The sequence below is a fragment of the Nelumbo lutea genome, chromosome 1 (assembly GCF_056320005.1).
Source record: "Nelumbo lutea isolate HS-2025 chromosome 1, American lotus-T2T, whole genome shotgun sequence".
NCBI lineage: Eukaryota > Viridiplantae > Streptophyta > Magnoliopsida > Proteales > Nelumbonaceae > Nelumbo > Nelumbo lutea.
In genome coordinates this window covers 162,492,614-162,516,439 of record NC_142684.1, presented here as the reverse complement: position 1 = coordinate 162,516,439, position 23,826 = coordinate 162,492,614, and the positions used below count along the sequence as shown (strand labels likewise).

Genomic DNA, 23,826 nt, shown 5'->3' with positions numbered 1-23,826 from the left:
GCATAACCTTGTATTTTGTATTATTTTCTATATATTTATAGTATACATATTTGTATTTATACTCTTTCCAAACTGAGCTTTACACTCTATTAATTCCTTTACATTTGTATCAGTGAGAACGAAATTGCATCGTAAACAAAAACGGGAGCATAAATCATTCGTTTCGTGGGGCTTTGAGTGGTCAAGGGACCGAGCTAAATCAATATCACCATTCATTTGCTATTATAAAATGTTGTTCCCGGCTATATGGGGCCTTGCGAGGATATAAATGAGAATATAATGATGATTACCCAAGGGAGTTCTTTTCTATACCATTAGGCCACTCAGTTCTAAATAAATAATTTATTATTTGTTTTTGTCCTTTTATTTTTCTGCATGAAAAAGTGAGACTTATGGATCACAAAATGTCGAGAACCATATGGTCCGTGATCAAAAGGCTAGTGGTTGCCAGGGGGCCTGCTGGTTATGCATGCAAGGTTATATATATGTGATATTATTTCTGTTGGATGGAGCGTGTATAGTTTTGATTCATTCATAAATCTGGCTTATTGTGTCATGGTCTAATTCAGTGTTTTAGAACCGTTGTTGATGTAAATGGTTAGATTGTTCAGCCCGAGAATCGTTCAGGCAACTGATTTTATTTTACCTTAACCCAGTCCTTGGTCAAAGACCATTGATTTGGTTAGTGATTTGTTGACTCAAACAGTTCAATTGTCAAACCCAAAAATTGATGGCCATAACGGTTCTGATTCTGGATCTGTTTTTAAAACCTTGGTGTAACTCTAATTCGTGGTAGAACTTATTTTATTAGATGATAGACTCTATCTCGTCAAAATATCTCTTCAAATATGCACACAATACAGTCCAAATTTATTTCACTTGTTTGAAGATATGCTGACAATACAGTCCAAATTTATTACACTTGTTTGATATACAAAACTATCAATACAGGTTCCCTGAACAAAATGAGTATGTGTTCGTTCAAAATGACATGGTAGCCATGCAATGTGAAGAGTGACTAGCTGAAGAGGATCTGTGAAAGCTATCACTTTCCAATCCACCAAGCTTCTCTATAAATACTGGACCACTCCCTTCGCAGCTTCACCACGGCTTGGTAGTGCAAATTCTCTCTTAACCTTTTTCCATAAATCATGGCTAAATCTTGCTTGCTTTCTCTTGGTCTTTGTCTCTTTATTTTGTTTCACGGCTGCCTAGCAGCTGGGCGATATGATTTTCATCAAGGCCAAGGTCAGAATTGGCCTGACCACCAGTTCCAAGGAGAACAAAATGAGTGCCAAATCAATAATCTTGATGCCCTTGAACCATCTCGTAGAATTGAAGCTGAGGCTGGCCAATTTGAAATCTGGGATGACAACAATGACCAGTTTAAGTGTGTTGGGGTTGCAGCTTATCGTGTTACCATCGAGCCTGATGGAGCGCGATCCGGCTGGTCTTAGCTGTCCGCTGCATTGCTTCCGAACGGGGTAGCAGGGAACCTGAAACAGAAGAGATGGGAAAGCTCCGGGGGGAACCCGGTGTAGAGGCTCCGAAGCTCAAGTTAAAATCCTTCAAAAGCAAGGTAATACCAGATAGCGCAAAGTTTGCATACCTTCGTTGTTGGGGGGCAGGGGGCTCTTATAGTCACTTCGTGTACTCATCCCGAGGCCCTTGTCAGATCAGGTATGATTACCCTTGCGCTTGTCAACTTGGCCGTCGTCCTTTCTGCTGAGACAGAACCGTCACTGCCTAACCGTCTAACTGGAGATGGCGGCGTCAGTGGCGGTGGCAGGTGGCCATTTAGAGTGCTGTTGCCAAACGTCAGATCCCAAGTCAGTTAGGCATGGTGCCCTCGGGCACGGACTTCCCTAATGTCAGGCATGGTACAACTTGTTTGGCTTTGGTGCCCAAAAGATGATGCGAAGTGCTGAGCGAGGCGGTCTTGAGCTCGGAGGTATCCCGAACTGTTACAAGGTGGGTCAGTTCGGCGAAGTCTATCCCGAACTGTTACAAGGTGGGTTAGTTCGGCGAAGTGTATCCCGAGCTGTTACAAGGTGGGTCAGTTCAGCGAAGTGTATCCCGAGCTGTTACAAGGTGGCAGTTCGGCGAAGTCTATCCTGAGCTGTTACAAGGTGGGTCAGTTCGGCGGAGTGTGTCCCCTTGTTACCGCCTAGGCTTGGCCCCTTTTGCCGAGCTGTCGTTTCTGCCACGTGTCTCATAATAGAGAGGTCAGGCCAAATCTTCCTTCATCAATTGCCCCCCACTCCTTGCGCTGAGGGTCTTACCATGGTGCAGGGAGTTTTCGCGAGGTAGCTGGTGGATTTGTCCCGTCCTTCAAATCTTCACTCTACGAGACGCTTTTGCTAGGGTTCTTTCAGTTTTCGAGAAGGCTGGAAACATGCTTACTCAAGAACGCTGGTGGTTGTGACCGCGCGTTTTAAATTTCAAACCAACTCGCGCCGCTGGGACGTGGCAACGGGTCATTTCAAAAAGGCACGCCACTGCTGTACGTGCACGGTCGACTGTCAAGGAGACGTGCGGCGCGTCAGTTTCGAAAAGACGCGTGTCGAAGCGACGTTGATTTCAAAAAGACGCGCTAACGTTTCGCTTTTCTCGGAAAGACGTGCGCCCGTCACGTCTCGACCTTAAGGGTTGTGCGGTCGGTAAGAACGTGGGCCGTTGGATCGTCTTCGGTCTGCACGGTCGATTCTTGGTTACTATAGATATAAATAGTGGAGGACCCCGGTTGTAGTCACTTCTGCGGTTTGTCTATTGAGTTCGCGTCCAACCCTTCAGCTCGCGTCCAAGTCTTTTCCAGCTTGCGTCAAGGCTGGTTATACAGTTCACGGTTCTTTGGTATTTCTTCAAACCTTCCGGTGAGTACTTTCTTGAATTCTTTTCCCCAATGTCTAGCTTTGATAGCTTAGACGATTCTTCGAGTAGGGCCGATGTAGGTTCCACCAACCGAGCCGTGTCCCCAGACTTCCTCAGTGATCTTGAGGTGGAGTTTGAGGACTACGAACCAGTAGGTCGAGTCGCTTTGGTCAGTTTGGCGTCTACCTCCTGCCGAGGTCGGATGCTAGACCGGTTTGGCCCTTCGACCATGACGCCTGAGGGGCTTCAATCCATACTTCTGTCTTATAATCTTCCTGGGGGGTACACATATTTTATTCCTTCGGGTAGCTTTCCTTGGGAACACGGTCCCGACGAGATCGTGATTTTTCGAGAGCAGCTTGCTGCAGGGTTGCGACTTCCTTTCCATCCCCTTCTCGAAGAAGTCATAAACCACTTCGGTGTCACCATTGGCTAGGTTCATCCGAACTCTATTCGGAACATGGTGGGGACAATTTCCCTTTTTTGCAAGCAGAACTTTCCCTTAGACTTAGAGATATTCTCCTCTATCTTGATGCTCAAGAGACAGGCGGGTTCTCTTCCTGGGGGGAGACGGGCGTATTACCTTTCTCCTCGCCAGGGTTTCAAGCTTCTACACGATCTTCCTAATAAGGTCCTGGCTTGGAAGCGGGACTACTTCGGCGTGCGAAGTGCACAAGGATGGCCCTTTCAGACCGGGTGGGCACGACAAGGCTTAAAGTGCCACCACTACTTAATGGAGGCTAAGCTTTTTGCAGCCGGCCTGAGTTCGGGTAGGTTTCTGGCTATGCGGCTTCTTTTTTTTTTTTTTTTTTGATGTCGAACTCGTTTTTGTAGGTGTGATGGATGCGGAGAGAACTCGTGGGGGGCGATTGTTCCAAGGTATGAAGAGGAGGAAGCGGGTCGCCAAGCGAACTCGTAACGAGCTGCCCCTAGATGAGGAGCCCCAAGCCTCAGACCATACGCCAGAGGATCTGCCTAGGGAGCCCAAAGTGACTCCACCGGTGCACGAGACTGCCGGGGCGCCTTATGCTGAAACCACTCATACGGGCGCTCCTGCGTACTCAAGTGCTCCTGCTCACTCCGGGTCTGCTCATACGCGGGCTGGACCCTCAGGCTCGGGAGCTCAAGGGGAGTTTAGGAGCGTGTTGACGCCGAACTACGCTCTTCAGAAGAGTAGGGATGCTACTTTCCCCGAGGAGGTCGCGGTGTGGACCGATCTTCCCTTGAATCAGGTCGCTTGCTGCGCCGTAACACATGCCATGGTGGTAAGTTAGATTCTGTCTTCCTTTTTTATTCTGTTGCTTCTGCTGTCATTTTGCTCACTTGTTTCTTTTGGTAGGTGAATTCTTCGATTCATGCCTTGGCGGCCCAAGTGGAGAGGAGCTCGCGACAGGCGCGAGCTGCTGAGGCTGCCGCTCATGCTGCTGAAGAAGCCTTCCGTGCTGTAGAGGCAAATACCCGGGCTGTTGAGGCGGCTGCTTATGCTGCTGAAAAGGCTGCTCGCGTCGCGATGGCTAGACAGGCGAGGTCTCAGCGTGACGCCGAGGCCATGGGGGTAGTTGTCAAGCATATGGCGGACTTGAAGTTGGATTTGCAGCATCAAGTCGAGTATCTTTAGGAGGACATTAGGGTGAGAACACAGATTTTTTCCCAAGGCATTGAAGACGCCAAGAAGAAGGCAGTTGAAGACTACATTGCCTCCCCGCGTTTTGACGATCTGATGGTGGACTCTTACAGGAGGGGTTTCAAGTTGAGCCGGTGGATGATCCGGAATACATACCCCGACCTCGATGTAAGTGCCATAACCACTTCGCGTATAACTCAGGAGATGGCCAATGCTGCCGATGGCGAGTCGGACTCTGAAGGAGAGGCAGGGTCTTCGGGTGTTGTTTAAGTGCCTTCCGATGGCGAAGAAGTGGCTCCGGGCATGTAAATATTTTTTTTTGCCAATGTACTGTTTCTGGCAATGGAGTGTCTTTTTCCCCTTGCTCATCTTCCCCGAGCTGTTTCTTTGCCGGGTTTTTAAATTTCCGTGGTATTTTATGCCGCGAACTGATTTTTTGCCGAGCTGATAATGTGCTGTCTGCGCTGAAGTTCCTCAGCTTGCCTTGTGGTTTATAGGTAGGACCTGATTTCGTCCACTTCGCTAGGTGGTTTATAGGTAGTATCGCCTCAAGTTCACGATGTTCCATGTTCGGGGTACTCGTTTGCCTTCCAAGGTTTCGAGTTCGTATGCGCCCCCGAGCGCTGTTTTTACTTTATAGGGCCCTTCCCAATTAGGTCCAAGCTTGCCGATGCCGGGTTCGGGCACCATAATCTTACGGAGGACCAGGTCTCCGACTCGGAAGCTTCGTTGCTTTACTCTGCTATTGTAGTAGCGAGCTACCTACTGCTGGTATGCCGCTGTTCGGATGTGCGCGAGGTCCCTTACCTCGTCCAGTAGGTCGAGGTTGGTGCATAACTCATCTCCGTTCGTCCGATCGTCGTATGTTTCTAATCGCAACGTTGGTATTTCGATTTCCGCCGGGATCACCGCTTTAGTGCCGTAGGTGAGGTTGAAGGGGGTTTCTCCTGTTGCTGCTTTTTCGGTCGTTCGGTGAGCCCATAAGACACTTGGTAGCTCTTCGGCCCACAATCCCTTAGCTCGATCCAGACGTGCTTTCAGTCCACGCAGGATGGCTCTGTTCATTACTTCCGTCTGACCGTTTGCCAGTGGGTGCGCGATTGACATGAAATTTTTCCGAATCCCCATGTTCTGGCACCACTCTTGGAACTTGATATCCTCGAACTATTTTCCGTTGTCGGAGATTAGAACCCGAGGTAACCCGAACCGACATACTATGTTCTTCCAAAAGAAGTTCTGTATGTTTTGAGCCGTGACGATTGCCAAAGGTTCGGCTTCTATCCACTTCGTAAAATAATCTACCGCAACAACTAAGAATTTTCTTCCGCCTGTTGCTGGTGGGAATGGCCCTAGGAGGTCGATGCCCCATTGTGCAAAGGGCCACGGGCTGGCGAGGTATTTGAGGTCGGAGGCAGGTTGACGGTGGATGTTAGCGTGCTTCTGACACTTGTCGCATTTTCTGACGAGCTCGACAGCTTCTGCCTTCATCGTTGGCCAGTAGTATCCTTGTCGAAGTGCCTTTTGGGCGAGTGCTCTGTCTCCCAGGTGTCTGCCGCACAGGCCTTCATGAGTGTCACGGAGTACGAACTCAGTTTCGGTAGGTCGCAGGCACCACAAATAGGGGAGCGTGTACGACCGTCGGTATAACCGTTCGTCTATTATGACGTATTTGGCCGCATGGCGCTGCACCCTCTTGGCCGCATTGCGTTCTGCAGGGAGGGTTCCGTCTATCAGGAAGCTCGCGAGTGGATCGATCCAGCTCGGCTCTGCTTCTAAGATGGGAGCGACCTCCTCTGTCCCCCTGAGAATACTAAGCTGAGGTAAGTCCTCTATGTACACAGTTCTCATATTGTTGTGACTCGTGCTGGCTAACCGAGATAGGGCATCGGCCTCAGTGTTTTCGGACCTCGGGATTTGCCTGATGATGTGTGACCGGAAGTTGAGTAGGGCTTCTTTTACTTTGGCCAAATATGCGATCATGGAGAGATCACGTGCTTCGTATTCGCTGGTAACTTGGTTTACCACAAGCTGAGAATCGCTGCAGATGACCAAGTGTTTTGCCTTAACCTTTTGCGCTAGGTCCAGCCCGATGATCAGTGCTTCGTACTCTGCCTCGTTGTTGGATGCCGTGAACTCAAAGCGTAGTGCGTATTCTACTTTGTGCCGTTCGGGCCGCACAAGACTATTCCAGCTCCGCTGCCTTGCCGGTTCGAGGAACCATCCACGTGAAGGATCCAGGGCTCCTCATCCCAATTCGCTCTTCGCCTGACCAGGAGAGATGCCACACTGGGTGCTGCTTCACGGGGTTTGGAATCTATGGGCTCAGGAGCTCCGGGTTCGTTGCAACTGGGGACCTCGGGCTCGACCTGTGGGGCTTCGTGGCTGAAAGTGCACTTGGCGATAAAATCTGCCAAGGCTTGGGCCTTGATAGCGGTTCTCAGTTTGTACTGGAGGTCGTACTCGCTGAGTTCAATGGCCCATTTCGTCAGTCGACCGGAGACTTCGGGTTTGAGTAAAACTTGTCTAAGAGGTTTGTCAGTTAGGACGATGACGGTGTGAACCTGGAAGTACGGGCGGAGTTTACGAGCTGCTATTACTAGGGCATATGCTAGTTTTTCTATCTCCGGGTACCTTGCCTCTGCTCCCTGCAAAATTTTACTAACATAATATATGGGTCGTTGGACCCGGTCTGTTTCCTTTATTAGTACTGAACTGACCACCTCGTCGCTCGCCGAGAGGTACAGTTCTAAGACCTCGCCCATCTCGGGCCGGGCTAAGGTTGGCACACTAGCGAGGTAACCTTTTAGTTCGTCGAACGCGAACTGGTAGTCCTGGGTCCACTCGAACCCTTTGCCTTTGACTGCCTTGAAGAAGGGTAGGCAGCGGTCTGCTGACTTAGACAAGAAGCGGCTTAGAGCAGCTATGCGGCCGTTTAGCCTCTGAACCTCTTTTACTTTCTGGGGTGGTTTCATATCTAGAATGGCTTTTATTTTGTCCGGGTTGGCCTCAATACCGCGCCGATTGACAATGTAGCCTAGGAACTTGCCCGAGGTGACGCCGAAGACACACTTGTTGGGATTCAACTTCATGCTAAAGTGACGCAGGATTTGGAAAACAGAATCTAAGTCTTGTATTAACTCTTTTGAAAACTGAGTCTTGACGACCATGTCGTCTACATATCACTCTATCTTCGTACCAATCAGGGGCCGAAATATTATTTACAAGTCTTTGGAAAGTTGCCCCAGCATTTTTTAGTCCGAAGGGCATGACTTTGTAGCAATACAGGCCGAACTCAGTTATGAAGCTGGTTTTTTCCTCATTGGATGGGTCCATCCTAACTTGGTTGTAGCCCGAGTAGGTGTCCAGGAAGCTTAGCAACTCATTTCCCGAGGTCGCGTCCACTAGGCGGTCAATTCTGGGGAGGGGGAAGCAATCTTTCGGGCAAGCTCGGTTCAGGTCGGTATAGTCGACGCACATGCGCCACTTGCCGCTTGCCTTTTTTACCAACACCGGGTTGGCCACCCAGCTCGAGTAGTGGACTTCCCTTATGAAGTTTGCTGCGAGGAGCTTCTCAACCTCCTCGTCGACCGCTTTCCAACATTCTGGGGCTAAGTTGCGTTTCTTCTGTCTAACGGGTTTGACTATAGGGTCAGTATTAAGTTTGTGAGTTATCAGTCCGGGGCTAATGCCGGGCATGTCGGCCGCGGACCAGGCAAAAATATCTGAATTTTGAAGTAAAAAACTCACCAGTTCGGCTCGTAGGGGGTCTTCGATGGAAGCTCCGATGCTTAGTGTGCGAGCTGGGTCCGTAGCTGAAGTCGGGATTGCGACTGTTTCCTCTGTGGGTGAAGCTCGCTCCTCACCTTGCTCCGTCGGCCGCTCCAGCTCGAGGTCGTCGGCCGCCTTGGTTTTTCCCTTTAGGGCGGCAACGTAGCACTTGCGGGACTCGAGCTGGTCGCCCCGCGCTACCCCTATACCGAAGTCCGTAGGGAACTTCATGGCCAAATAGTAGGTGGAGACCGCCGCCCGTAGGACATGCGTGATCGGCCGCCCTATTATGGCATTGTATGGGGAGGGGGTCGCGACTACCAGGAAATCATGGTTGAGTCTGACTGCACAAGGCCATGTGCCGACTTCCACAGGGACAGTTACTTTTCCGAGGGGCCTAACTTCCTCTCCGCTGCAACCTACCAGGGGAGTGTTCGCAGGCTTCAGCTCGCTCCTCTTTAACTGCAGCTGGTCAAATGCCGATTTGAAGAGGATGTCCGTTGAGTTGCCCGAATCTACGAGTACGCGCCTGACCTCGAAGTCGCTAATCCTTAGCTTAATGACAAGCGCGTCATCATGGGGGTAGTGGACTCCTCGCGCGTCGTCCTCCGTGAAAAAGATTGGTTCTTCGGTCTTTGGTCTCTTTGGGGGGTTCCTTTCTTTGAGGGCCACTTCGCGAACTGAAGTCCGGGCTGCTGCCGAGGTACACCCCGCTACCACCGATCCTCCCACTATTACATGGATGGTTCCCCGAACTAGCCTCTCTTCCGGAGGCTGCTTCTGCAACAGTTCGGCAGGTCTGTTGCTAGACTCGGGTGCATCCTTTTCGTGCTCCCCTTACTGACCTGCTTTATTGTTATTGTTGTGCTGTACAAAGTTTCTCAAGTATCCACGACGGATGAGTCCCTCTATCTCGTCCCGGAGGTTATTACACTGTTCGGTGCTATGACCATGGTCTCTATGGAAACTACAATACAAATTCTTGTTTCTATCATTCGGATTTCCCTTCAGGCGAGGTGGCCACTTAACGTACGGAGCGTCTTTGATCGTCATTAAGATCTCTGTTCGCCTCGTGTTTAACGGCGTGTAGTCCGTCTGAACTGCTAGGGAGGCCCGGAAGGACTGGTTCGGCTTCGGCTCCCGGGTCGGGTTTTTTCTATTCACCGGGTTGGAGAGCTCGCCTTATCTCTTTCTTTTCTCGTTCCCGCCTTCGGTTCGTTGGTTGATTTATTCCTCTGTCATCATGAACTTATCCGCGAGTTTGAGGAATTCGGCCATGGTCGCGGGCTGGTTGGCCACCATGTGCCATTTGAACTCTTTGTGCGTCACTCCTCTTTTGGCCGCCGCGAGCTGCACTGCAGGGTCCAACCGCGGTATTTGCAAGCATGCTTCGTTGAACCGCTTGATGTAGCCCCGAATAGATTCTCCTTCTCTTTGGACCACTCCGAAGATGCTTTCCTCTGTTCTGGGGCACCATCGGCTGGTGACGAAGTGTGTGGTGAAGACTTGCATGAACTGGGCCCAGCACTTTATCTACCCGGGGGCCAGGTTCCTGTACCAAGTGCGGGCTACCCCCCTGAGGGTGGTGGTAAAGGCCACGCACATGCACGATTCGCTAGCCCTGGCGAGGTGCATTTGCGACTGAAAGGCGTCAACGTGGTCGTTGGGGTCGAAGGACCCGTTGTACTTGTCCAGAGGTGGGAGCTTGAAGTCTCTGGGTAAGGGGACCGCCAGGAGTTCCGATGCGAGGGGGGAAGGAATGGAGAGAGCCGGGGTAGCCCCTACCTCGTCCGAGCTCGTGGCTTTGCCTCTGAATTCCGACAAGGCGCGGGTGGCGGTTTGGCGACTTCGCCGGCGCCTTCGCCGTTGAGCGGGCCTTGTGCTGGCGCTGCTGGCCTCCGTGTTACCGAGCTCGATGGGCCCGGAGTGCTGGTAGTCTGCCACCAGGGCGCTGAATCGGTTTTCGGTGAGCGGGAGCTCGGGCTTGGAGCGCCCGGGGGCCGACCTTGCGGGCGAGGTTCCCGACCCACCCGCGGGTTGCGAGGCGGGGATGACATTTTTCTCTCTTCGGCCTGGGGACGAGGCCTGGCTGTTGGGGTAGTTCTGGGGCCGGGAGGCCTTTGCCTGGCGGGGGTGCCCATCCTGCGGGGAGGCGAGGTGGAAGTAGTGGTTGGTTCAGTGGCAGTTGGGGGAACTGCTGTTGATAGTGATACTGGGAGATGTTGTGCAGCACTTGGTGCTGGTGAAGCTGGTGTTGTTGGAACTGTTGCATTTGGGCTTGCATTGCCCGCATGCACTCCATCAGGTCCTCCAATCGGTCTTGGCTAGCTGCTAGGGGGACGGCAGTTGGTTCAGTGAAGGTTGTCTCAATGGGGAGAGGAAAGGGGACGTTTGTGGTAGGAGGGTTTACGGGTGCTACTGCTTGTGGCGTGTTCAGGATGGGGATCCCATCCGTCGAAAGGGGGATGGTGAACTGTCCAACGCACACTACGGGGACCTGATGTTGCTCCCCGGTGGCGTTTGTCTCCATGCCACATCCGATGTTGCTGGAGGAGGCCATGAGTGTTGGGTTTTTTGAAGAAAAAAGGGGGTATCGAAGTTTGGAGGGAGGCTTTTTGAAGCGTGTTCCTATAGACGACGCCAATTGATGGAGCGCGATCCGGCTGGTCTTAGCTGTCCGCTACCTTGCTTCCGAACGGGGTAGCAGGGAACCTGAAACGGAAGAGATGGGAAAGCTCCGAGGGGAACCTGGTGTAGAGGCTCCGAAGCTCAAGTTAGAATCCTTCAAAAGCAAGGTAATACCAGATAGCGCAAAGTTTGCATACCTCCGTTGTCGGGGGGTAGGGGGCTCTTATAGTCACTTCGTGTACTCGTCCCGAGGCCCTTGTCAGATCGGGTATGATTACCCTTGCGCTTGTCAAATCGGCTGTCGTCCTTTTTGCTGAGACAGAACCGTCACTGCTTAACCGTCTAACTGGAGATGGCGGCGTCAGTGGCGGTGGCAGGTGGCCGTTTGGAGTGCTGCTGCCAAACGTTAGATCCCAAGTCAGTTAGGCGTGGCGCCCTCGGGCACGGACTTCCCTAGTGTCAGGCATGGTACGACTTGTTTGGCTTTGGTGCCCAGAAGATGATGCGAAGTGCTGAGCGAGGCGGTCTTGAGCTCGGAGGTATCCCGAACTGTTACAAGGTGGGTCAGTTCGGCGAAGTCTATCCCGAGCTGTTACAAGGTGGGTCAGTTCGGCGAAGTGTATCCCGAGCTGTTACAAGGTGGCAGTTCGACGAAGTCTATCCCGAGCTGTTACAAGGTGGGTCAGTTCGGCGGAGTGTGTCCCCTTGTTCCCGCCTAGGCTTGGCCCCTTTTGCCGAGCTGTCGTTTCTGCCACGTGTCTCATAATAGAGAGGTCGGGCCAAATCATCCTTCATCAGAGCCCAAGGGACTCTCCTTACCTGTCTATCATAATATGCCTAAGATCCTCTACATTGTCCAAAGCTAGCTCACTAAATCCCTCTTTACACATCTACTTTATATGTATGTTATATTTTATCATATACTACTTCAAACATTTGTTATGACTTGTGTGTTTGTAATCCATGTGTTCAGGTAGGGGAGTTCTAGGATCAATCCCTGGGTGCCCTGAAACATTCCAATCATTTCAACAAGATGATCAATTCGAGGAAGAAGGTAGAAGAAGCCAAATATCGGAGGATGATGAAGACGGTTACAGTCAAAGATCACAAGAACAAGATGGTAAAAGTCAACAGTCTGAGGATGAATGCTGTAGAAGACAGAAACCCGAGGAACAATATAGCAGAAGCCAAGGAAGTAGAAGTCAACAATCAGAGGATCAAAGTACTAGAAGCCGAAGATCCGAGGGTAAATACAGCAGAAGCCGAAGATGTGAGGAAGATCAACGTAGCAGAAGCCAAAGATACGAGGATTTTCACCAGCAGTTGAGATTCTTCAAGGAGGGAGATATCATTATGGTGCCAAATGGAGTTGCCTACTGGGTCCACAATGATGGTGATACACCAATTGTTGCATTCGCCGTATTTGACTCCAGAAAGAAATTCAACCAACTCGACCGGAAAGTGAGAGTAAGGAAGCTAACTCACTATCATACATTATATATTTGTTTAATGCACAAAAGCACAATCCGAGGCTTACAACAGATTTTCTATTCAAATGTTTGTTAAGAATTTCTGGCTTGCTGGTAACATACAAGAAGAAGAACAACATCATCGTCAAAGAGGATCTTCGTCATCCAAGAGTGAGGAAATTGGGCAAGAGAGTTCGAACAATGTTTTTAGTGTCTTTGATGCAAAGATATTAGCTCAGGCTTTTGGAGTGACAAAGGAGACGGTGAGAAAGCTACAAAAGAAAAATGACGAGAGGGGACCTATCATCCAAATTGAAAGGAGACTTCAGGTGATAAAGTCAATATCGAGTGAAGAGCAAGAAAGACAACAAGAAACTAATGCAAATGGTTTAGAGGAGACTGTTTGCAACATGAGGCTCAGACAGAATATTGGGAAAGCCACGAGTTCCGATGTATACACTCCTTTTGGGGGACGAGTGACCAACGTTAACAGCCAAAGCCTCCCAATTCTTGGCCTCTATGAACTTAGTGCTGAGAGAGGACATCTCTACAAGGTTAGGTTCTAATAAACATAATCATCTTTTTTGTATGGTATAGTTTGATTGAATGATTATTTACTTTTACATGTATTTGTGCTTTATGGAACTTACGTACTAAATTGGTTTTGATGCATGATTTGTATATATAGAATGCGATAATGTCTCCTCATTGGAACGTAAACGCACACAGCGTGATGTACGTTCTTAGGGGTGAAGCCCGGGTTCAGATCGTTGGAAACTCTGGTCAGACTGCCTATGATGGACAGCTTTGTGAAGGCCAACTAATCGTCATTCCTCAAAACTTTGCTGTAGTGAAACAGGCAGGAGACAATGGATTTGAATGGGTTTCAATTAAGACCAGTGACAATGCAGTGAGAAGTCCACTTGTTGGAAGGACTTCTGCCATTCGGGCCATGCCAGAAGAGGTCCTGTTAAATGCTTACCAGATTTCCAATGAAGAAGCAAGGAGGTTAAAGTACAACAGAGAGGAAACGTGTGTCTTAGCACCAAATTTTGAATCCAACGGAAGGTTTTCTGTAATGTAAAATAATAGCCATAAAGGAGAGTTATTTCAAGAATAATAAAGCATTATAGGCACGGAAGTTGGTACGTATTTATAGATGTTTGAACTCTTCAACTTTGTATTATGAGTTTTTACAACTTGCTTTGGGTAATAAATAAAGGAAAAACTTTCTTTGGGCTGTCTAATTTTGTTTCAATTTTATTAGTTGATTCTTCAGTAGTTCTGTGGCCGAGCATGGCTCATTTCATTGCAATCCATTCAAAACACATACCTACGTAATCAGCTTTAATTTCCTGGATTTGGTTGCTGGCCTCATTGAGGCATTTTTTCGAACAGTGGGATTTACCGGTGGGTAAGCAGGGCAAGGGTGGTCTAGCATGTGGGCTGGGTGCGCCCAAGTGGAAGGATGGCATACACAACTCAAGGGGGAGGGGGTCTTTTGCTTATGCTGCACTTGGGGAAGGAGATGTTAGGCCAAGCTACGCAACCTAGCATATTGGGATGAGTTGGTGTATGGGCTGGAGAGGATTTTTATGGACTTGGTCCATTGATACAATGGCGGCTATCTCTACTTTCCAATCCAGAACAATTTGTAGAAATTGCTGGTTTTTAATAGGGTTGAGAAGGGTAAAATGGGGTTTAAAAAAAATAAATAGGCCACATAACTTCATATTTAACTGTTATTAACAATTTTGAAAGAGGGTATATTGAAGTCTACTGGTGTCAATCCATATGGTAGGTATAGTCCATTTGCAAAACTCAAGGTATGTTAAATTAGTTAACCAAAACCCATGATATGTTTAAGTCTTTTACCCTAACATAATACAAGACCTAATAACTGGCCCACTGAGCGATTCTACCGATTAGGTTGACAGGTTGTTGATCGGGCCAACATGTTTTAGAAGCATAGTGGATTAAATGTTTACACAAACAAGGATTGTGATGGGGTCAGTAGTCATTGGTTTGGTCGGATTAGTTGGATCGTCGACAGATGAAAAGATATATAGGATTTAAAAAGATTTGAATAACAAGTCTTTTTACGAAGATCCTACAACAGTCTAAATAAGATATAATATGATTTTAGGTGCAGAAAGGTAGAAAGCTTTCAGATGTATAGCCATTTTAGGCTTTCATGAGATTTTCAAGGCACATGTCCTTTCGGCTTCCTATTCTTTCATTGGTAATTAGAAAAACACCTGATTTTGATCGTCCATATTTTGAAAAGTCCAAAAGACCACACGAACAGAATTGCCAAACACCTTCTTAATATGGTCCCATAGTTGGAGATGGTTATAAGCCGATGAACCATGGCTATGGGAATGGAATTACTACTACGTGATTTATGTAAGACTGCAATTTCAAATTGATCAGATTGAATGAGATATGCCTAAATACAAATCCCTACCTAAAAGAAAGGCCTAAATCAAAATCCAAATTTGATTGTTAATACTCAGACCATATCCTTCACACTAGGCTAAGATACCGATATTGAACACGGTGATTAATAAATTAAAATAATTAGAACTATTAGGTTACTGACAAAAAATTAAAATAACTTTGGTATAAATGACCCAAATACCTGTGCATTTACAATTGAGACCGGTTTCTATGAAAAAACAATAAAACCTTTATGAGGAACAAAAACATAGAGAATTTATAGTTGTAGCATTACCTTTGAGTGATTCAAAAGGAAAAATTTGGAAAAGAAATTGGAAGGGTTTGGGATAGTGATTCGTATGAAGATAAAATTTGAAAAATAAACATTTTTGTTAAAAATAGTTGGATATGTATTTTGGACATTTTCACGCTTCTCTTTAAAGATTTTACCAGAGAGGATCTACTTGCAACTGTATCAATAGGTTCAGGGGAGGTGATTGCAATTAGCAAACTTTAGGGGAGGTTTCAACAACAACTAGAAACTTCGGGGGAGGTTTCACCAATTTACCCTATATTATATAGTTTGTCAGAATAGCATTTTCTTAAATTGCCCTAAATTTTACTCCAGTTGGAAGGGTGATCACCTTAAATTTTATTAAATAACCATTATAAAGAGGGAGGTAGATAGAAATAAGGGAGAATTTAGTTTGTATGAGTATGACCCCAAAACCCAAATAGGCAAATACAAAGAAAGTGACCACACTATCTAAACCTAGTAAAAAACCAACAAAAAGAAATGTAAAGTGTCAGAATCGAACGAAACTCAAAAGACCACTACCCTATCTAAAAAGTAAGAAGACTTTGGTAGTCTTTTTTAAGCAAATTGACTAGATCCTGTCGAATGTTCTACATGAGTTGTAAATAAGGAAACTTTTCTAACTAGTATCCCTGTTAGTTTGGCAAAGGTTGGAGGGAATTAAGAACCCTCCACAAAGAACGAATGGCTTCTTTACTCGCATTGAGTCTTCACCTAGGCCCGAGTTTAGCAGAGATGGGCCGCTTAGCCTTTCCTTGGAGAGTTGCAATTCCAACCCGGAGGAGGTCATGGTGCGAGACGTTGGGATGATTTCTCAAGAGAAAGAAGTTTGTGTGGAGCAGTAAATCGTTGAAAGTCAAGTGGAGAATTTTTTGGATTTTGGGAAGCTTCTAGGGGTATCCTTCTCCGTGGAGCAAGAGCCTCAGTTGCAAGATTGGATCAGCTCCCTTTTTGTCAATGATGTAAAGGATCATAACCCTCAGTTTGCAAGGAACTCGGAACCGGAGTCAGATTTGGAGACAAAAAGTTCTTGGTTAGACGTGTCTTCTACACCGTTAGTTCTGCCGGTCGGAAATAGGAAATCCAAACTATTGAGGGAATGTTATGATCTACCGGTTGTCACGCCTCCTCGCGGAGCCCATTGCATCAGGGGAAGGGGTAGAAGTGGTAGAGGAAGAAATAGTTTGGGCTGTGAAGTTTGCTAGTTCTTCTTTTGGAGGTCTCTTAGGCTTTGAGTTTTTAGGGTAGGCTAAGGAGTTTGGTTTCAGATCTCCTTGCTGGTTCATTTTTTGTTGTTTTGTGGCCCTTGAACTCTTGGCGCGGGTTGTAAGTGGTTTGTTTTTGGTTTCTTCGGGGTTTCTATTTTTGTATACCTCTTGAATACTTTTCTTTCTTTTTGAATAAATTTTACCTTATCTTTTCAAAAGAAAATCATTGTCAAAATACAAAGTCTCCATGAGAAACTACAATTAGTGAAGTCAAAGAACCTCCAAAGAAAGCTTCTACGAGATAGTATACTAATTTAGATTTAGACAGACAAATGCAAAAAAAAAAAAAAATTGTATATGAAAATATTTTGACTTGCTCCATTTTATGCATTCTGAAGAATTACTTTGAAAATTTTTCTGAGAGTAGGAAAGTTATATGCATAATCAAAGTTTTGAATTCAAATGACTATTGTTTATCAATTGCCTCTTAATGACTATTAAAAAGGGTATAAATCCTATGATCACACATATTTAGCTCTTAACTATCTATACTATTTATAAAAGTGTGAATGAGGAGGTATTGGCTTCTGGAATTTTTCTTTACTCAAATGCCCATCCTCTTGAATTTGGTTCATCTCCATTGAAATGACAGAAAATGTAATTAATAGAATACCATGAAGTACATTCAATTACCTCTCATGAAGTCTCATATTTAGGTCATTAAATAAATCACGTTCTCTCTTCTTGAATCCAACATTTATACTTTTACTTGTCATCATTACACTAATAAATTCATACACAATAATTGTTAATAGAATGAAATTTTATATTTTTAAAATAAACATAGAAATGAAATCATATTTTTCATCTAGGTGGTGGGTAAGTAGCTCAACCATTTGGGTGAAATGGATAATTTCATGATGTCATAAATAAATAATACAAATTTAGGAATATAAAAATACTTTTGTTTATCATCATTAAAATCCACTAATAAATCCATACACAATAGTAAACAAAAATAAATGTGAAAATAAGAATTACTTTTATTGATGATGAAAATGGAATACATGATTTAAAATCAACTGAAAAAGCAAAATGGTTTTTCCATCCAAGTGGTGGGTTAGAGGTTAAACTATCTATGTCAAATAGATTTTATTATTAAATAATAAAGTACATAAAATTTTAGATAATGTAGAAATTTGTTGATAATTTTGGGTACATTTTATAATATTATATATTCATAATATAAAAAGTGTGATTAATGACAATTATTTTCATTAATGATAGAAATGGGATAAAAATTATGATAAAAAATAAAGAGCATTAATGTCTAGCACATGACCCGACTAACCATGTCAAATGGTTCAATAATTTAATTAGTTAGGTTAGGTCACTGTAGGCAAGTGATTTGGTAGGGATACAAACAGATCAGATCATATTTGAATTAGGATATATTCAAATCCAATTTGATCCAAAGATTCGACCAGATCTCATAAATATTGATTTGAATCCAAATCCGAACAAGATGCCAGATATTCGAATATGATATGATCCGATTTAATTTTTTTGAAAAGTAATAAATTATTAAAAGAAAAAGAAAAATATAATAGTTAAAATAAAAAAACAAAAAATATAAGTATTTTCTCAACTATTCCATCATATAAAAAGTTTACAAAAATACAATATAAATAACATATTTAAAAATAAATAATAAATAACATATACATTATATGTAAATAATATATATAATATATATAAATAATTGATTTGACCACAATATTAAAAACCAATGTTTAAACAATATATTGGAATTGCATTTCCTCTTGGTAAATAAGTAAATTTTATTATCTCATAAATTAAATAATAAAATATAAAGTATAGAATTTTTGTAAATTTTATAAGAAACTTTGAACATACATTAATATTATATATTCTTCATATTAAACAAAAATATGTTTGAAAAAATGTGAATTATTGTTAGTAAAGATAGAAATGACTAAAATATAAAGAAAAAAATGAATTAATATCTTAATCATAATCCATTTTCTTGGTAAATAGATTAACGGTTCAACCAGTAAAGTCCTTTGGTTACTGGTTATTATCATTATCATCATTTGATACTACCACGTGCGATAATAAATGCGAAAATAAGAATTATTTTTATTGATGATGAAAATGTAATACATGATTTAAAATCAACCGAAAAAGAAAAAATGGTTTTTAATCCAAGTAGTGGGTTAGTGGTTCAACTATCCATGTCAAATGGATCAACACATGATGCTATTATTAAATAATAAAATACATAAAATTATAGAAAATGTAGAAATTTTGGTTACATTTTATGATATTATATATTCATCATATAAAAAAGTGTGGTTAATGAGAATTATTTTCATTAATGATAGAAATGGGATAAAAATTAGGAAAAAAAATAAAGAGCATTAATGTCTAAGACATGACCCCACTAACCATGTCAAATGGTTCAATGATTTAATTAGCTAGGTCATTGTAGGCAAGTGGTTTGGTAGGGATGCATTGGATTTGAATCAGGGTATATTTTAATTCGATTCGATCCAAATATATGATTGGATCTCATAAATATTGATTCAAATCTGAATCTGATCAAGATGTTGGATATCTGAATCTAATACAATCTTAATTAATTTAAAAAAGAATAAATTATTAAAAGGAAAAGAAAAAATAATAGTTGAAATAAAGAGAAACAAAAAATATAAGTATTTTTTAACTACTTTTATCATATATGACATTTACCAAAATGCAATATAAATAACATATCGATAAATAAATATTAAATAACATATATATCATATATAAATGATATATATATATATACGACATTTATTGTTTGAATATTGGTTTTTATTATTATGGTCAAATGAATTATATATATAATTCGTTTGACCATAATATTAAAAACCAATATTCAAACAATAAATTGGAATTGCATTTCCTCTTGGTAAATAAGTAATTTATATTATCTCATAAATTAAATAATAAAAAATAAAAATATAGAATTTTTTATAAATTTTATATAATAATTTGAACATGCATTAATATTATATATTCTTCATATTAAAAACAAATATGTTTGAAAAATAAGAATTGTTGTTAGTAAAAATAGAAATATTGCCATGTGCAACGCATGTACAGCTTTATTAGTTAGATTAAAACATTAAACATGAACGATCTAGATCTAGCAAAGTGTGTATCTCTAACATGAACGATCTAGATCAAGCAAAGTGTGTGTACATGGACACACGTGCATGGCTCCATTCTATATCTCCTAGGCAAGGATCAAAATATCACAACATATCAGGGCGCATTGGCTAATATATATCGTATTGGGGGCTTCCCAACATGCCCTTACAGGGAGTGTTTCAAGGTTTGGCCTAGTTCAAGGGATAAACCGACTCCTTTGAACCAGTTTCAAAGAAAAAGTAAAAAAAAAAAAGGCGAGCAAATGTAAATACTGATACATCCCTACCTGTGTACCAGCCTGTATCGATATTTTAAACATTTCTCCTATGTATTTAAGCAAGCAAGCTCCCATTAAGAAGTTTGAGGAAAGTTTTGTTAGTTTCTCATGAGGAACCGTGTAAAAGAGAAAAGGGAGAAAACATGATATTTAATGGACAAACTTTTAAATTTCAGAACACTACTTTTACAAAAAAAAAAAAAAGAAATGCAGGCATGTGAAAGTTGTTTAATCAAATATCACAAACCCATGAAATTTAATCTCCAAAGATATTAAATCTAAGCATTTGGTCATCATAGACTTTAGTAGCTTTGTCTCCAACAGAAACAATGATATGACATCAAAATTGTACTTTAGTAGCTTTGTCTCCAACAGAAACAATGATATGACATCAAAATTGTATGAAGTATATATTACTGGATGGGAATGGAAAAAGAAAAAGAGAAGGCTGGCCGAGGTCCAATAAGACATTTGAACAAAATTAGGGAGAAATTAAAAGAATCAAATTACTAGTGTCATGGGCATATTCTAACTGAATCTGTCTAGCAGCTGAATTCGATCAAAGTCATGGACTTAGTCTTCGCAGAGGTGTTTGGAGGCAATGAATTAAACCAAACATAAAGCATTATTGGAATTGTTATCGATGGTTTCAAAAATAATAGCTTGCAACTCGGTAGCCTATAGGAATCACGACCTGACTTTAGTAGCTTTTCAAATTAATGAATCACGACCTGGCTTGACCAAAATTGAAAATAAGTCTACCAAAACATACTTGTCCACTTCAATCTAAACATTAATTTCCTTATTACATACCTTTGGAAGTTGCATTGATTTCTTCGTAATAGTGTAACTAAATCATTCTTATGGTGGGTGGGGCTTTGGGCGGCCCAAGAGCTGGACAGATACAAACGCATATGTGTCACCATTCACATTGCATGGCTACCAAATCTTTACGATTTGGCCATTCTGTTCCAAATAAATCATTTGTTCTTTCTCTTCTCTTCTGTGTCTTTTCTGCATGAAAAAGTAGAGGCCTCTGCTTATACTTGCTAGGTTAGGTTATATGAGATGCTATGTATATATTTCTGTTTTTCTTGGATGGTCCCGTGCCACCATATCTACTAGTAGTAGAGCTTTTTAATTTTAGATGATATATATATAGAGAGAGAGACAGAGAGAGATTTTATCTTGTCATTAATTAAATATCAAAGGACACAAAACAGTGGTCCAATTATATATTTACACATGTTTGACGTACAAAGCGATCAATGCAGGCATGTGTTCGCCAAAATGACAAGGTAGAACCATGCAATGTGAATGGTGGCTGAAGGGCATTACTCAGGTGTCAACCTCTAATGCACCCATCTTCTCTATAAATACCTGATCATTCTATTCGCCGCTTCACCACGGCTTGGTAGTGCAAATTCTCTCTTCACCTGTTTCAATAAATCATGGCTAAATCATGTCTGCTTTCTCTTGGTATCTGTCTCGTTATTCTGTTTCATGGCTGCCTAGCTGTCAGGCCATACAATTCTCACCAAGGCCAAGGTTGGAGTACTCGGCCTGATCACCAGTCTCGAGAAGAACAAAGTGAGTGCCAGATCAATAACCTTGATGCCCTTGAACCATCTCGTAGAATTGAAGCCGAGGCTGGCCAATTTGAAATCTGGGATGACGACAATGAACAGTTCAGGTGTGCTGGGGTTGCAGCTTATCGGGTTACTATCCAGCCCAAGGGCCTCTCCTTACCTGTCTATCACAATCAACCTAGGATCCTCTACATTGTCCAAGGCTAGTTCACTGAATCCCTTTCTGCATTGCTACTAACTTATTGTGGTCTATGCATGTTATATTATCATATACCATTCAATTAAACTTGTGTTATGACTTACGTGCTTGAAATCCACGTACAGGTAGGGGAGTTTTAGGATTATCAATCCCCGGTTGCCCTGAAACGTTCCAATTATTCCAGCAAGATGAACAATCCGAGGAAGAAGGTTGTAGAAGCCAAAGATCAGAGGATGAAGGCAGTAGCAGTCAAAGATCAAAGGACCAAGGTGGTAAAAGTCAACAATCGGAGGATCAAGACAGTAGAAGACATAAATCTGAGAGCAGAAGCCAAAAAAGCAAAAGTCAACAATCAGAACATCAAAGTAGCACAAGCCGAAAATCCGAGGATCAACACTGTAGAAGCCATAGATCCGAGGACTTTTACCAACAACCAAGATTCTTCAAGGAGGGAGACATCCTAATGGTGCCAAATGGAGTTTCCTATTGGGTCTACAATGATGGTGATACGCCACTTGTTGCAATTGCCGTCATTGACACCCGTAATAATTTCAACCAACTTGATCGAAAAGTGAGAGTAAGTAAGCTGACTGACTCACTAGCATTCATTTAATTATTTTACGCATGAATGCAAAATCTAATAAGGCTTATGACTGATTTTCTATTCAAATGCTTGCTAAAGAATTTCCGGCTTGCTGGTAACATACAAGAACAACAAGAGGAAGAACAACGAAGAGGATCTTCGTCATCCAAGAGTGAGGAAGGTGGGCAAGAGAGCTCGAACAATGTTTTTAGTGGCTTTGATGCAAAGATATTAGCTCAGGCTTTTGGAGTGACAAAGGAGACGGTGAGAAAGCTACAAAAGAAGAATGACGAGAGGGGACCTATCATCCATGTTGAAAGGGGACTTCAGGTGATAAAGTCAATATCGAGTAAAGAGCAAGAAAGACAACAAGAAACTAATGCAAATGGTTTAAAGGAGACTCTTTGCAACATGAGGTTCAGACAGAATATTGGGAAAGCCACGAATTCCGATGTATACACTCCTTTTGGGGGACGTCTGACCAACGTTAACAGCCAAAGCCTCCCCATTCTTGGCCTCTTTGAACTTAGTGCCGAGAGAGGACATCTCTACAAGGTTAGGTTCTAATAAACATAATCATCTTTTTGTATAGTATTGTTTGATTGAATGATTTTTTACTTTTGTGCTTTATGGAACTTACGTACTAAATTGGTTTTGATGCATGATTTGTATATATAGAATGCGATAATGTCTCCTCATTGGAACGTAAACGCACACAGCGTGATGTACGTTCTTAGGGGTGAAGCCCGGGTTCAGATCGTTGGAAACTCTGGTCAGACTGTCTATGATGGACAGCTTTGTGAAGGCCAACTAATCGTCATTCCTCAAAACTTTGCTGTAGTGAAACAGGCAGGAGACAATGGATTTGAATGGGTTTCAATTAAGACCAGTGACAATGCAGTGAGAAGTCCACTTGTTGGAAGGACTTCTGCCATTCGGGCCATGCCAGAAGAGGTCCTGGTAAATGCTTACCAGATTTCCAATGAAGAAGCAAGGAGGTTAAAGTACAACAGAGAGGAAACGTGTGTCTTAGCACCAAATTTTGAATCCAACTGAAGGTTTTCTGTAATGTAAAATAATAGGCATAAAGGAGAGTTATTTCAACAATAATATAGGCACGGAAGTTGGTACGTATTTATAGATGTTTGAACTCTTCAACTTTGTATTATGAGTTTTTATAACGTGCTTTGGGTAATAAATAAAGGGAAAACTTTCTTTGGGCTGTCCAATTTTGTTTCAATTTTATTAGTTGATTCTTCAGTAGTTCTGTGTGCGGGTAGACAATGCAGGGGGTGGCCTAGCATGGTTGCATCATTTCATTGCAATCCATTCAAAACACATACCTAAGTAATCAGCTTTAATTTCCTGGGTTTGGTTGCTGGCCTCATTGAGGCATTTTTTCGAACAGTGGGATTTACCGGTGGGTAAGCAGGGCGAGGGTGGTCTAGCATGTGGGCTGGGTGTGCCCAAGTGGAAGGATGGCATACACAACTCAAGGGGGAGGGGGTCTTTTGCTTATGCTGCACTTGGGGAAGGAAATGTTGGGCCAAGCTACGCAACCTAGCATATCGGCATGAGTTGGTGTGTGGGTTGGAGAGGATTTTTATGGACTTGGTCCATTGATACAATGGCGGCT

The 23,826-nt window shown here is 43.3% G+C and overlaps 2 protein-coding genes across 2 annotated transcripts; both read left to right on the top strand.

The window, feature by feature from the left end:
- The first annotated feature begins 1,151 nt into the window (after nt 1-1,151).
- Nucleotides 1,152-13,604, top strand: LOC148878810 (11S globulin-like). The gene is made up of 7 exons (XM_088960193.1): nt 1,152-1,436; nt 11,692-11,752; nt 11,865-11,917; nt 12,086-12,137; nt 12,171-12,358; nt 12,459-12,914; nt 13,049-13,604. The coding sequence occupies exons 1-7, from the start codon at nt 1,152-1,154 to the stop codon at nt 13,442-13,444; spliced, it is 1,491 nt and encodes a 496-aa protein (XP_088816319.1). The 3' UTR covers nt 13,445-13,604.
- Nucleotides 13,605-21,218: 7,614 nt separating this feature from the next.
- Nucleotides 21,219-23,419, top strand: LOC148878809 (cocosin 1-like). The gene is made up of 4 exons (XM_088960192.1): nt 21,219-21,610; nt 21,733-22,184; nt 22,290-22,745; nt 22,869-23,419. The coding sequence occupies exons 1-4, from the start codon at nt 21,271-21,273 to the stop codon at nt 23,244-23,246; spliced, it is 1,626 nt and encodes a 541-aa protein (XP_088816318.1). The 5' UTR covers nt 21,219-21,270; the 3' UTR covers nt 23,247-23,419.
- The last annotated feature ends 407 nt before the right edge of the window (nt 23,420-23,826 follow it).